Below are 14765 nucleotides of genomic sequence, written 5' to 3' on the forward strand. Positions count from 1 at the left end.
GGTGTTTTACCCCCCCCGGCGACGTACCCCGTCCTCGAAATTCCAGCGTTTGCTGACTTCTGCCTCGTTTTGCGCGTAGATTTGTTGCCGCATGGAAATCACCAGCTCCCGGATCTTCTCCTGGTCCAAATCCTCCTGGGAATCAAACGGGAGGTGGGTGGGAAACTAGGGGAGGACATCAAACACACACACACACACACACACACCCCTCCCCGTTTGGGTGCTTACCTGGGCGTCGGTGGCCCCCGCTTTCCCCTCTACCCCGGGGGGCAGATCCTCCCCCGGTGGCGCTTCCGTCCCCTCCGGCTCCGGGGGTTTGGGAACGGGGTCGGTGGCCAGTTTGGACTGGACCCAGAGAAGCTCCTCCGGGGACAGAATGTCCTTGGGGGGGTTGTGGAGAACGTGCTCCTTGAACCTGGGACACACACACACGACACACCGACACCGGGCTCTAAATCCACCCTGGGGTATTTTCTGGGGGGTAGTTTATTGCCCCGGGGGTATTTTCTGGGATATTTTGCTTCCTGGGGGCATTTTCCCCAGGGATATTTTGCCCTTGGGATATTTTTCCCCCTGGGGTTACTTTCTGTAGGGGTATTTTGCCCCCCGGGGCATTTTCCCTAGCGATATTTTGCCCTGGGATATTTTGCCGTTGGGGGTGTTTTGCCCCGAGGAGTACTTTCTGCGGGGGTATTTTACCCCTGGGGGTACTGTCCGGGGGGGTATTTTGCCCCAGAGGTACTTTCTGTGGGATTATTTTGCCCCTGGGGGTATTTTCCCCAGGGATATTTTGCCCTTGGGGGTGTTTTGCCCCCAGGGGTACTTTCTGTGGGGGTATTTTGCACCGGGAGGTACTGTCCGGGGGGGTATTTTGCCCCCGGGGGGTACTTTCCACAGGGATATTTTGCCCCTGGGGGTATTTTCCACAGGGATATTTTGCTCCTGGGGGGTATTTTACTACCCCCCTAATGTTATTTCCGAGGTTATTTTGCCCCCGAGGGCTATTTTCCACAGGCATATTTTGCCCCCAGGATATTTTACTATCTCAGATATTATTTTCCCTGGGGATATTTTGCCCCGAGGGTACTTTCATGGGGGCATTTTCCCCCGAGGGCATTTTCCCTGGGGATATTTTGCCCCCGGGGGTACTTTCCGTGGGGTTATTTTACCCCCGGGGCTATTTTCCAGAGGGATATTTTGCCTCCAGGAATATCTTACTCTCTCAGATATTATTTTCCACGGGGTATTTTGTCGCCCGGGGGGTATTTCCCACACCAAAGGGGCATTTCCTGCACCGAGGGGGGGGGGGTATTTCCCACTCCGGGGGGGTACTTACTTCTCCCAGTGGTGGTTGTAGAGCTGGGTGGGCATGGAGAGGACGCGGTCGTAGATGCCGGTGACAGCTCGAAGGTCCCCCTGTTCCCGTTCCCATTCCACGTAGAGCTCCCAGAGTTTATCCGAGCGGAAATCCATCCCCGCCGCCGCCACCGCCGCCTCGAAGACGCTGCCAGGGTTGGAGGGAGGGGGGGGCAGAAAAACGGTGGAGGTGGGACACAATGTCACCTCTGGAGCCTCCCTGTCACCTCCCTCTCCCTCCCCCCCGACACTTACCCCCGGATTTTTTGGGTGGATTCGGGGAGATTCATGTCCAGGGTGGATTGGAGATAGGAGATGTAGTGGATCCACAGGTCCATGCTGAGGGGGATGGATTGGAGCCCCCGCTCAAACACCTGGAGTGTGGGGACACACACACACACACACCCCCACACACACCCCCCCCGAGCATCACCAACTGTTGTCCCCCCCCCAACATGGGATGGGGGACCCCAAAAGTTTGGGGTACCCAGCCCCACGGCAAAAAAAAAAAAAAAAAAAAATGGGGTGGAACAACCCAAAACGGCTCCAGCGGGGCTGGAATTGGGAGCGAAAAGACCCCAAAATTGTTTGGAAACCCCGTTTTGCCGAGAAATGTGGTGTAGAAATGGTGCGGAGACCCCAAAAACACCCCGGGGACCCCTCAAAAACACCCCCCCTCTGCCCAAAACACCCCAGGGACCCCCAAAAAAACCCCATCTGCTCCAAAACACCCCAGGGACCCCCAAAAAAACCCCATCTGCTCCAAAACAACCCAGGGACCCCGAAAACACCCCAGGGACCCCCAAAACACCCCCCTCTGCCCCAAAACACCCCAGGAACCCCTGAAAACCCCCCTCTGCCCCAAAACACCCCAGGAACCCCTGAAAAACCCCCCTCTGCCCCAAAACATCCCAGGGACCCCCCAAAAAAAACCCCATCTGCTCCAAAACACCCCAAGGACCCCTAAAACACCCCCATCTGCCCCAAAACACCCCAGGGACCCCCAAAACACCCCCATCTGCCCAAAGAGAGCAAAACAGACGGTGACCCCCCAAAACCAGTGTGGGGACCCCCAAAACACCCCTCTCTGCCCACCAAAGAGGGGAAAACAGGGGGGGGTGACACCCCAAAAAACAGTGTGGGGACCCCCAAAACACCCCTCTCTGCCCACCAAAGAGGGGAAAACAGGGGGGGTGACACCCCAAAAAACAGTGTGGGGACCCCCAAAACGCCTCCGTTCACCCACCAGAGGAAAACAGGGGGGTGACACCCCAAAACAGTGCAGGGACCCCCAAAACACCCTCGTCCGCCCACCAAAGAGGGGAAAATCTGGGTGGGACGTTCAAAACAGCCCTCTCCGCCCATCAAAGAGAGGAAAATAGGGGGGGACACCCCAAAAACAGGATAGAGACCCCCCCAAAACACCCCAAGAACCCCCCAAACACCCCGAGATGTCTGTTAGCCTGGTAAAAAGAGGGTCAACAGGGGAGTGATACCCCAAAAACAGAGTGGGGACCCCCAAAACATCCCTGTCCACCCATCAGAGGGGAAAACGGGGGGTGGCACCCCAAAAACAGTGTGGGGACTCCCAAAACACCCCTGTCTGCCCATCAAGGAGGAGAAAATAAGGGGGGGACCCCCAAAACGCCCCTGTCCGCCCATCAAGGAGGAGAAAATAAGGGGGGGGACCCCCAAAATGCCCCGTCCGCCCATCAAGGAGGGGAAAATAAGGGGGGGGACCCCCAAAACGCCCCTGTCCGCCCATCAAGGAGGGGAAAATAAGGGGGGGGACCCCCAAAACGCCCCTGTCCGCCCACCAAGGAGGGGAAAATAAGGGGGGGGACCCCCAAAACGCCCCTGTCCGCCCACCAAGGAGGGGAAAACAAGGGGGGGGACCCCCAAAACGCTCCTGTCCGCCCACCAAGGAGGGGAAAATAAGGGGGGGGACCCCCAAAACGCCCCTGTCTGCCCACCAAGGAGGGGAAAATAAGGGGGGGGACCCCCAAAACGCCCCTGTCCGCCCACCAAGGAGGGGAAAATAAGGGGGGGGGACCCCCAAAACGCCCCTGTCCGCCCACCAAGGAGGGGAAAACAAGGGGGGGGACCCCCCAGCACACCTCCTCAGTCTCCCGGCTGCAGTCGAAGCGCCGTTCCATGTCGGCGTATTTCTTCCAGTAGCCGTAGCAGTAGGGGTAGTGCGCGAAGAAGGCGTCGAAGGCTTTGCGGGCGGCGAAGAGGTGGTTCTGCGCAGGTTTTTTTTGGGGGTAAAACGAGACATTTTCATCACAATCCCACAACAGCAGCTTAATATCGGAGTCTTCCAATAACCCGTTTCTTAGTCGAAGTTAATAATTACGCAAGAGGGATTACCCCCGTGACGAGGAAAAGCAGCCTAGGGGCAGTGGAGGATTGCATGTGGTTTACGCCGGGGTGAGTTTTAATTAGGGCTTTAATTAGGGTTTTAACGAGGCCGGTGGCTCAGGCGGAGTTTTAACGAAGGTTTAACGGGGCCAGAGACTCGGAGTGAGTTTTAACAAAGGTTTTAACGGCGCCACTGACTCAGAATGAGTTTTAATGGAAGTTTAACGGGGCTGAAGACTCGGGGTGAGTTGTAACGAAGGTTTTAATGGTCTGGGGGGGTCAGGGCAAGTTTTAATTAAGGTTTTAACGAGACCGGGGGGTATCTTTATGAAGATTTTAATTACCTCCTGCTCGACGTACTGGAGGAGCTCAGTCCAGGCGGTGAAGTCGTGGGGGTTGCTGCGCGCTGCCTGCCAAAACTTCTCGAAATCGGGGGGGTAGGTGAGGGGGGGCTCCTCTGCAGGGGGTTCGGGTTCCCGGGGGGGCGGAGGCTCCTCAGGAGCGGCTGGGGGGGGCTCCTCGGGCTCGGGGGGGGCGACGGCAGCGCCGTTGCAGCTCTGTGGGATGGGAGGGGGGGGCAGCAGCGTCGCTGGGCTCCTCCTCGGTGGGGGTGGGGGCTGGGGGCGGCAGCTCTGCCACGGGGGCTGGGGGGGGGACACGATGATGCACCGTTAAACTTGGGTGTCCTTGCCCCATGGGTGGGGGGGACCCAGGAACCCGACTGGAGTCCCTTGGGGGGGGCACCCCACTGCCTTGAGGTGCTTTGGGGGGCACCCCACAGCCTTGAGGTCCCTTGTAGGGGGCACCCCCCAACCCTAAGGTCCCTTGGGGGGGGCACCCCACTGCCATGAGGTGCCTTGGGGGGCAACCCACAGCCTTGAGGTTCCTTGGGGGGGCACCCCACAACCCTAAGGTCCCTTGGGGGGGGGCACCCCACAGCTCTGGTGCCCCCCTCCATCACCCCCCGGCTCTACCCCCTCCCGCTTTATGCCCCACTGCGGCACCTCAACCCCATCCCGCCCCATTAATCTCCCCTCTCATCCCCCGCCCCACAGCCTCCCCCACAATTGATCCCTATTTCGCCCCCCCACAAGTCCCATCGGCCCCCAGACCTGCCCCACAGCCCCCCCCCTCAACCCCACACCCCCTTCCCCACCTCTCCCCTCCCCAAAATCCCCTCAGACCCGCCCCCCCCCCCCCCCCCGGCCTCACCTCACCTCAGTCCCCCAATGCCTCCCCCCCCACACCTTCCCCTCCCGCCCCCGCGCCCCCCCCAAGCCCTTTTCCCCCACCTCCCGGCTCACCGGGGGGGGCGGTGCCGCCGTCCCCACCGTCCCCCAACGTCCCCTCGGTCCCGCCGCGGCCGGGACTGGCCGGAGCCTCCGGCCCCTCCGCCGCCATCTCGTCGCGCCGCCGCCTCAGCGCGCAGGCGCGGCTCGAGGGACCCGGATGAAGGCACCAGCGAGAAGGAGGAAGCGGCGGGCCAGAGCGGCGGCGGGAGGGGAGGGGTGGGAGAGGCGCAGCCAGCGGCCCGCAGCGCCCCTCGTTGGGCGGGAGGAGCCACAGAGACGCAGCCACGGGCTAGAGCGGCTTCCGGTTTCTCTTCCGGAACCATAGAGACGCGGAAGGGAAAGGGATGCCAGAAGGGCCTGGAGGTTCTGTGAAAACCATAGAGACTCCGGGAGAGTGGGGAGGGGGGAAGACAGAGCAGAGCGGTCAACTGGCTCTTGACCAATCAGAGGGGAGGAAACCACGGGGTGGGAACCACAGAGACGGCGTAGGGGGCCTAGAGTGGCCGGCCGCCATCTTGAACCAAGGGAAGAGGGCCAAGCTTTACTGCAACCTTTATTCCGCCGTTATTTACAATTAAGCTATTAAAAATTTATACATTATTTACAAATTAAATAATTCCTCCAACGCCGCCCGAAAGGGAAAGGAAACAGTTTTGGGGTGAAAGGGAGGGGTTTTGGGAGTCAAAGCGTCCCCAAGGCGAGCGCCCGGGTGCGTCTCCCGGGGGGTTTTCACCCCAAAACGAAGGGAATTTTGAGGAATCCACCAAAAAAAAAAAAAAAAAAATCCAAACAACCAACCCCGCCCCCACCTCAGCATCAAACAGAAAGGGCCACAAAAAATTCCTTAATTTGGCTCAAAAGGGTTAAAAAAAAAAAAGACAATAAATTAGAGGTTAAAAAAAAAAAAAATTGACTCCCTGAAGCGGCCCCTCATCTTTCTCCTGTCGCCGCTTCGTTAGTGCCAAATTCCTCCTTAAAACACTCAATTTTGGGGCAACGAGCACCCAAAATTTAAAGGGAAGGAAAAGGAAAAATCAGCCTCGTTACTAAAAATAAGCATTCCCACCCCAAAAAACCCCCCCCGAATCTCCCCTCGCTGCCACCTCCTCCCCGTCCGTCCCCCCCCTCCCCTGCCACCCCCTCGCTGCCGGTGCTTTGGGGGCCAAAAATGCCGGGTTTTGACCCAAAAAAAGGCTCTGGTTGGCGCCGCCTCCGCCCGCGGTTTAATTCCCTGAGATTTTGGGGCTCCTGGAAGCCCCCTTTTTTTTTTTTTTTTTTCGGTTCAAAGAGGCACTGAAGCGTCGCGGTGTCACCGGGGGGGTGGGGGAGGGGGTGTCACCGAAAGGGGGGTGTCACCGGGGCGGAGGGGGTGTCACCGCGTCACCAGGCAAGGAAACGAGACCAAAATGGGGCTGTCAGGAGGCGGAAAATGACCAAAAGAAACTCCCCCACCCCCCCTAAAAAAAAAAAAAAAAAAAAAAAAAATCCACCTCCCGGCACCGTCAGCAAAGCGAAACCAGTATAAACCAGTATAAACCAGTTTGGGGGCACGGTGGCGCTGGTCAGGGAGCGGTGGAGGATTCGGGGGGGCCGGTTGGTGCCATTTTTGCCCGAGGGGCTTCAAGGAGGCGGGGGGGGGGGAGTTGGGTTGTTGGGGTGTGGGAAGCAGCTCCCCCGCGGGGGGGTGGGGTTAATACTGTTAACGAGCTCGTTTGCTAACGAGGAGGGGAGGGTGGGGGGGGGTGAAAGCTGGGGGGTGCCCCCCAAAATCCCCACCCCACCCCCCCCAGCGGTGACTGGGAGGGGATGCACTGATGCCCCCCCCCCCCCCCCCCCAACTCCACAGCCGGGAGCAGCCCGGAGAAGATTTTGGGTGAAAAACAGGTGATTTTGAGCAATTTTGACCCGCTCGGTCACCGTCACCGCCATCAAAGGCCCCGTCCTTAATTACGGCGCCAAAAGGGGGGGCGGGGTGACCCCAAAAAACAGGCAGATTTCCCCCAAAACAGGCCACCGCCAGCTCCCGGCTCGCGGGAGAGGTAGAAAATTGGGGTGAGAAGGGGGAAAAACGGGGTAAAAGGAGTCAAGAAATGCAGATTTTTTTTTTGCCATGGTGCCGCGGCAAAAAAGGAGCCGGGAATGTTTTGGGGGCGCCGCCGGGGACCGGATTTTGCTTCTGGGGGGTGGAGGGAGGGGTTTTTGGTGGAAAATAAGGGGGGGGTGAAAAAAAGGCAGAAAAAAAAAATATAAAGAAATGCGTCCGGCTGGTGGCGCCTGAGGGTCCAAAAAACACCCGAAACGGCCCCAAAACGGCGTCGCGGGTGACGTCATTGCGAGGCCGTGGGGGGCGCCGCCAGTTTCTGGAGCCGTCGGCGGCGAAGCTCGGCCGTGTCGGGTTCGTCCAGCGAAGAGGAGCCTTCGGCGGCGCCGCCGTCATCTTCCTCCTCCTCCTCCTCTTCCTCCTCTTGGGCGCCCCCCGGCGCGGGGGGGGGGTCTGGGAAAAATTAGGGGGGGGCGGTGGGGAGGGGAGGAAGAAAAGCACCCATTTAGCGAAACCAGTAAAACCCAGTTTGAAGCGCCGGCAGGACCGGGAGCAGGGTTTTTGCCCCCAGAAGGGCAAATTTGGGAGATTTAAGGGGAAATTTGGGTTTTAAAGGCGGTGCCGACCCCCAACACCCCCTCCCAGCCACGCACCGGTGGCCGCGGCGGAGCCGGTGGCCGCGTTGCCAGCGGGGGGGCGCGGGGGTGTGTGTTCCTCATCGGGGGGCCGGGGAGCGGCGGGTCGGGGCGTCCTGCGGGGAGAAAAAAAATAATTAAATCGATAAATCCAATTTGTAAGCAATTTTAGCGTTTTTTTTGGGGGGGGTTTGTTTTTGAGGGGAGGGGGGCTTTGCCGTAACCAGGGATTTTGCCCGTTGGTTCTGAAACACACCCCCCCCCCAAAAAAAAAAACCAACCCCCCCCCCCCCCCCCCCCTTCCCAGTTACCCGATGGTGGCCAGGACGGTCAGGTACTGGTTGATCTGGACCATGGCGGCGTCCAGGAGGGTGTGGATGTTCTGAAGACACTGCAACCGCGCTTCCAGGTTCTGCCGATCGTGCCCTTCCATGGCGCGAAGCTCTTCCTCCGTCAATCCCACAAAACCCGCCGGCGGCACCGGCATCGGGGGGAAACCTGCGGCGAGGAGAGGGGGTGCGTGTGTGTGTGTGGGGGGGGGGGATGTGTGTGTGTGTGTGTGTGTGTGTGTGTGTGTGTGTACGCGCTCGCGTACCCCCCTAAAAAAATTCTTACCGAAAATAGGCGGCCACGGCATCCCCATCCACGGCGGGGGGAAAGGAAACGCCGGCACCGTCCCCGCCGCAGCTTCCGATCCGGCTGGAGCGGCGGCGTCACCGGGTCTGGGGGCTGTGGGGACAAGAGGGAGGTGAGGAGGAGGAGGAGGGAGGAAGGAGTGCGTGTGTGCGTGTGTGTGTGTGTGTGTGTGTGTCCCCGTCTGTCCCATTTTGGCAGCACCAACCCCATGGATTTTTTTTTTGGGGGGAGGGAGGGGGATGAAGAAAACTCACCCGACGCGGCACCGGGATTCGCCGCGGAGTTTTCGGCGCCGTTGGGGGGTTGGACGCCGGGAACGGGCGGGAAGGGACCGACCGGTGGCCAGAAGGGAAACATTCCCGGTGGGAATGGGGGGAGGATCCCCTGGGGAACTGGGGAGGAAGAAGAAGAGGGTGGTGAGAACTGCAACCCTCCCCGGGGGGGATGTCACCCCCACCCCAGAAAACCCCTCTTTGTTCCGTCGGTAAGAGGTCACCCCGGAAGGGTCACCGGTGGTTGGTGGCACCGGTTCTACCATGGAAGGACCCAAAGAAGACTCACAGTTGGGGGGCTGGGGGACTTGGGGGGTCTGTGGGGGCTGTGGGGCTGGCTCCGGTGGGTCGGGAGGGGGCTGTGCCGGGAGGGAAGCCCGGAGAACGTCCATGCGACACGTGGGACACGTCTGCTGGCGCTGGAACCACGACCGCAGGCAGCTGGGGAGGAGAGGGGATATCGGTGACGGGCAAAGACCCACCACCCTGTCCCACCAAACCACCATCGCGCCACCACCGAGAGGGACTGGTATTTCCCCCCACCACCCAACTGGGAAAGACCAAAAAAAAAAAAAAAACCAAAAAAACCCAGAAATGGCAAAATTACGGGGTGGGGGGGAAGCACCCACCTGGTGTGGAAGATGTGGTTACACGGCAGCCGTTTGGCACCCGTCACCATCTCCTCGCGGCAGATGATGCAGACGTTGTCCATGGCCTGAAGCTCTTCCGGCGTGGCGTCGGGGTAACTGCGCCGGGAGGAGAATTTGGTGAAAAACCCCAGCAAAAAAAAAACCCAACAAAACCATTTCCCACCATTTTAGGGGTTCAAAGAGGACATGGGAAGGCGAAAGGATTTCTAGGTCCTTCCCCACCAACCCCCAACCCTTTCTCCTCACCGTGATCCACCAGATTTTTGGTTAAATGAAGGTATTTGGGCAGGAGGAGCTTGAGATATCAACGACCCCATCACCCCACAGGGTCCATCCGACCTCCTTCCCATGCAGCAAATGAGACCTTTTCCTCAAATTTGTTTTTTTTTTTTTTTAGGTGGATTCCACCTCAAAAGCAACAAAGCAACCACCGAGGAGACACCGAGGACGGTGAAAGCGCCCAAGAAGGGGTGGAAAAGGGCATTTGTCGCGTTACTCACAGCGTGTTCATGTTGCGAATGGCCCGGCGGGACATGATGGCGTCCGTCACCGCTTTCTTGAACTGCCTGAAAGGAGACATGGAACCGGTGGGATGAAGTCCACGTCGTGGTGGCACCGGAGAACGTGCCGAAGTCAACTCACCTCATGGCCAGGTACATGGGGCGGATGGCGAAGAGCGGGAAGGTGTGGACTTTGATCATGATGGTCATGAAGGCCATGTAGAGGAGGACTTTGATGAAGCCTGGGGAAAAGAAGCACATCAGGGTCTTGTTCTTGGTCAACCAAAGGTTGGTTGAGGTGGGATGGGACCTCCAAGGTCACCTGGTCCCATGTTTTGGGCAATGACAGGTTGGTTGAGGTGGAATGGGACCTCCAAGGTCATGTAGTCCCATGTTCTTGGGCAACCACAGGTTGGTTGAGGCGGGATGGGACCCCCAAGGTCACCTGGTCCCATGTTCTTGGGCAACCACAGGTTGGTTGAGGAACGATGGGACCTCCAAGGTCACCAAGAGGTGCTTCTCCAAGACCAGGACCCAACAACTTTTGAGTATCTTCAAGGATGGAGATGCCACCACCTCTCTGAGCAACCAGTCCCAGCTCTCTCAGCCTCTCCAGTCCCTTCACCACGTTGATGGCCCTTTGTTGGACATTCTCCAGTAGGTCCCAGTCTCTCTTGGACTGGGGAGCCCAGAAGGGGACTCAGATCTCCAGGTGTGGCCTCACCACCCCTTAATCACCTCCCTCAACCTGCTGGAAACCTTCTCAGGACATAGTTGGCCTTTGTTTTTGGCTTGTGCTCAATCTGGTGGCCACCAGATTGGTGCCGGCGGTTGTTGGACGTGGCCCATCCCTTCGTTGAACCTCGTGATTCAAACCACGTTGAACTCGTGGTTCAAACCATTTCTCCGGCTGGAAAAGGTCCTATCTGGATGGTGGTGTGACCCTGTGGAGCCTCAGCCAACTCCTCCTGCTTTGGCACCACCAACAAAGCAGCTCGAGATCATCCAGATCATTACCAAAGATGGATGAGACCTTCAGGTGCTGCTGAGCATCACCCATACGTCATGTCTTCGTTAATCTAATAGCTAATTGAGCTTCATAATCACGTATCAAGCTTTATCGGGCCACGCCCAGATGGGAAAGCCCACCCCCAAACCTCAAAATTGGGTGGAATAAGAAGAAAAAAAGAGAGAGGAAGAGGAGAACGTACCCGTGAAGAGCTCTGTGTAGAGCATGTAGACAGCTTTGCTGTCCCAGGGGTTCTCGTTCTGCAGGTCGATGGAGTGCAGGACGTACTTGATGAAGATGGTGAGGACCATGGTCATGAGGATGGCGTACTGCGGGGAGGAAGAGCGCGGTAGGGTGTGAGGAACCGGCCGAGGAGCCGTTTGTCCATCCCGGGGAGGGATGCGGAGGTTTGTCCGTCCCCGAGGAACCTCCGTGTCCTACCTCGAAGCCGAAGACGAGCTGGACGGAGGCTCCTCGCGTGAGGATGCTGTGATAGGCGTGGTTAACGAAGAGGAAATCCAGGATTCCCAGGAGGAACATCAGGGCTGCAGCAGGGAGGGGAAAGGAATCAGGACGAGGAGAGGAGATAACGAGCCTCCAAGTTGGGCAGAGACCTCCAAAAACCTACAGCTCCAGGGGCTGCACCCTGAAAAGGGGGACCCTCAAAGAGCATTGATCCCAGGGAGGGGCTGAAGGGCTCTGCGCTAATGAAGGGCTGAATTAACGCATCCCGCTAACGAGGCTGCCTCATTTGAAGCCCCCTCTGCTTCAAGCCACATCTTGAGTCCTCGTGTCTCACCAAAACCCCTCCAAATTCCTTCAGAAGATGATTTCTACATCCCTAAATCCCCTTCTCCGGAAGCAGGAATATATTTTGCTGTGAATCCGGCCTCATTTTTCCCACCTGGAAAAGCGGGCGCTCATTAAACCCCAAACAACCTCATCCCACTCCCTCTGTAGCCTCGTTAGCGCTCCCTCCTTAACGAGGCCGCCCCGATAAGGTTTATCGGGCACCGATGGTCACACACTCGGCTGCAGCAGGTTCTTCCCCCGATCGTATGCAAATGAGGTACCGAAATTATCTCTCCTGAGCAGCTGCCGGCAACGAGCCAAACGGTAACGAGCCCGTGGCCGGGCAGGAGGGAAAAACAAGATACTCACAGACGATACGGAAGTGGAAGAGCCAGGAGATGTTGGGGCTCCTTTCCATCTGCGAAAAAGGTGGAGAAAAGGTGAAAAGGTTGAGGTTTTTCCCCCAAAAAAGGCTTTTTTTAGGCTCGTTTTTCTCCCCGGGCGGCACTCACAAAGTCCACCCGGTCTTCGGCCAACCAGTGGAAGCACTTGAGGAAGAGGAGGAGGGTGAAGAGGGCGACGAAGCGAGGGCTGAAGTCGTCCCTGAAGACGGTGAAGGCCAGGCAGGTCTCGGTGACGGCGTACCACGAGCGCTCCAGGAGGTGCTGAGGGAAAGGGACGGTGAGGGGTTGAGGGGGGGCTTCCCCCCCGCAGCCTTCACCCCCCCCCCCATTTTTCAACCCAAAGTGGCACCAAAAGGTCTCTCGGGGTTCAAAATCCCCCCCAAAAATGGCACCGAAAGCCTCTCGGGTTTCAAAGTCCTCCCCAAATGGAACCAAAAAGGACTCTCGGGGTTCAAAATCCCCCCTGAAAACGGCACCCAAGGCCTCTCAGGATCCAAAATCCCCCCAAAAATGGCAACCAAAGCCTCTCGGGGTTCAAAATTCCCCCCTAAAAAGCATCCAAGGCCTCTCAGAGTTGAAAATTGCCACAAATGGCACCAGAAGCCTCTTGGGGTTCAAAATTCTCCCCAAAAAGCACCAAAGGCCTTTCAGGGTTCAAAATCTCCCCCCCCTCCAAAATGGGTCCCAAGGCCTCTCAGGGTGCAAAACGCCCCCCAAAATGGCACTAAAGGCCCCTCAAGGTCCAAAATCCCCCCAAAAATGGTACTAAAGACCTCTCGGGCTCTAAAAATCCCCCCCCAAAAGGGCACTAAAGACTTCTCAGGCTCCAAAATCCCCCCCAGAATGGCACCAAAAGCCTCTCGAAGTACAAAATCCCCCCCCAAAAACCCTCAGTATCCCCATGTCCTTTCAGGCTTTGACACACGCACACACCCTCCCCCAGCAGCATCGATGCCGGCACCAGATCTGCCTTTCCCCGGCGCCCAATTTAAACCCTTCCCCGTCCTCACTCACCTCCATCTCCGCCGCTCGCAGCTGCCCGAAAAACACCTTGCCCATAAATTTCCCCAGGAGAAAAACCAACACGAAGGCCTGGATGTAGAGAACCTGCCGGGAGAGGAAAAAAAAAAAATCAGGAGGAGAAGGAAGGGACGGGGAAGGAGCCGAAACACGTTTCAGTGACAAGCGGATGCAGAGGAGTGGTTTGGCGCCACAGATTTGGGGTCCCAGGGGACGGAGGAGGCAGCGATCGGGTCCCGGCTCAGCCCCCAACCCTGTTTTGGGGCTGCCCACGCAGGCAGGAGGAGGCAGCAGCGGCGTCTTCCCACCTTCCTCGCGCTCCCATGGGCCCCGCAGCGGCTCCCGGCGCAGCCGCTCGCTCTCCCCAGGGGGTCCCCGGTGTTTTCGGGGCGGGCCGTTAAAACGGAAAACGACCCGAAAGCAGAAGTGGGCCACGACCAGAACTCCCACCCCCCCCCCCCCAAGGAGGCTCCTTTCCCACCCCCTTCCCTTCCTCCAACCATGCAAATTAATTACCCGCCGCTAATTAAATGAACTTACGGCCATGCTGGGGCTGGATTTGGTGAGGTAAACCACGGTGGGATAGAATTGGTGCTTCAGGTAATAAGCGTGAGCCACCACCGCCGTCGTCAGCGCCAGGCTCCCCGCCATCACCACCGCCGTGCAGAGCATCTCCCCGGCTCGGCCTGCCGGACGAAAACCCAGCAAATTGGACCAAAAAAAAAAAAAAAAAAAAAAAGGGGGATTTTAGTGTAAAATCGAGGATCGATCGGGCAGCTCTCACGTCTTCAGGACGGAAAGCCCTTTTTGGGGTGATTTCTCAGCGCAAAAGGAAAACAAGACCCTAAAACTTAACGATGTTGCCACCGAGTTGATTTTTTTATTTTTTTTTTTAACCCACTAACGTCAAATAGAGCTTTTCTGCCCCAAAAACGCTCCCAGCGGTGCCACCAGCCCGTGTCCTACATGCTCGACGTCACCGGCTGCTACGTCCCCATGTCCCTTCTCCCACGTCTCCAAATATCACCTATTTATCCCCAACTCTTCCCCCCCAAATGTCACCTCCTCGTCTCCACCCTCAGCTCTCCCCCAAGTGTCACCTCCCTGTCCCCCTTCTCTCCCCACCTCCTTGTCCCCACGCCCCCCCCCCTCCCTGCAGTGGGGCTCAGGCACCCCCCCACCAGGTCACAACACCTCTCTGTCCCCTCCCCCGTGTCCCCCCCCCCCCTCAGGTGACAGTCGGTCCACCCCTCCTGTAACTGGCCCCTGCCGACTCCTGCCCCCACGATGTCCCCCCAACTCCCCCCCCTGCCCCACTTGGTGCCCCCACACCCCTCCTCACGTCCCCTGTCCCCCCCAGGTCCCCTATCCCCCCTCACACCATAGACCCCCTTCTCTGTCACCACCCCAACCCCCCAACCCCCGTGTCCCCGCTCACATCCCCCCCACCCCCCCAAATGTCCCCAACGCCCCCACCTCTGTGCCCCAGACCTCCAGGTGCCCCCCACGTCCCCCCTACCCCTTACAGGTGTCCCCCATGTCCCCTCCACACCCCAGCCCCCCACGCCCCGACCACCCTCGGGCCCCAACTTTCCTGCCCCCCATGTTCCCTGTTACCCTCTCAAGTCACCTGTGTCCCCCCCAACCCCTACCCCTCTAAGCGCCCCCAATCTTTCCAAGACCCTCGTCACACACCCCCATCCTCCAGCTGCCCCCCGTGGGTCGCCCCCCCCCCCCCCAGCCCTCCAGGTGACCCCTCCCCGTGCCCCTCTTCCACCCCACAGCCCTAGACGCGCC

General features: G+C 58.6%; 2 protein-coding genes across 2 annotated transcripts; both read right to left on the reverse strand.

Moving 5' to 3' along the window:
• Positions 1 to 10: 10 nt before the first annotated feature.
• LOC141478571 (pre-mRNA-processing factor 39-like) lies at positions 11 to 5118 on the reverse strand (the record flags this gene model as incomplete). The annotated part of the gene is given in 8 exon segments (XM_074167608.1): positions 11 to 135; positions 229 to 415; positions 1337 to 1504; positions 1612 to 1730; positions 3474 to 3599; positions 4062 to 4292; positions 4294 to 4361; positions 5010 to 5118. Coding segments are annotated over 8 exon segments (1133 nt in total), but the record flags the coding sequence as incomplete, so codon positions are not given.
• A 2218-nt stretch (positions 5119 to 7336) lies between these two features.
• On the reverse strand, positions 7337 to 13640 carry SYVN1 (synoviolin 1). The gene is made up of 15 exons (XM_074167609.1): positions 13509 to 13640; positions 12963 to 13055; positions 12057 to 12209; positions 11914 to 11962; positions 11194 to 11297; positions 10955 to 11081; positions 9886 to 9985; positions 9744 to 9809; positions 9223 to 9339; positions 8883 to 9034; positions 8576 to 8713; positions 8301 to 8414; positions 7997 to 8183; positions 7704 to 7801; positions 7337 to 7503 (listed from the first exon to the last, which is right to left on the reverse strand). The coding sequence occupies exons 1-15, from the start codon at positions 13638 to 13640 to the stop codon at positions 7337 to 7339; spliced, it is 1797 nt and encodes a 598-aa protein (XP_074023710.1).
• Between the last annotated feature and the right edge of the window lie 1125 nt (positions 13641 to 14765).

The sequence above is a fragment of the Numenius arquata genome, unplaced genomic scaffold (genome assembly GCF_964106895.1).
Source record: "Numenius arquata unplaced genomic scaffold, bNumArq3.hap1.1 HAP1_SCAFFOLD_1218, whole genome shotgun sequence".
Taxonomy (NCBI): Eukaryota; Metazoa; Chordata; class Aves; order Charadriiformes; family Scolopacidae; genus Numenius; species Numenius arquata.

Excerpts from the sequence above, each read along its gene's own strand:
- SYVN1 (XM_074167609.1), bottom strand. The coding sequence starts at position 13,640 with ATGCTCTGCACGGCGGTGGTGATGGCGGGGAGCCTGGCGCTGACGACG. Across the intron at positions 8,714-8,882 it reads AGTCCCCCAGCCCCCCAACT|TTCCCCAGGGGATCCTCCCC; the intron begins GTGAGTCTTCTT and ends CTTCCTCCCCAG. Across the intron at positions 8,184-8,300 it reads GCCGTGGCCGCCTATTTTCG|GTTTCCCCCCGATGCCGGTG; the intron begins GTAAGAATTTTT and ends TCCTCGCCGCAG.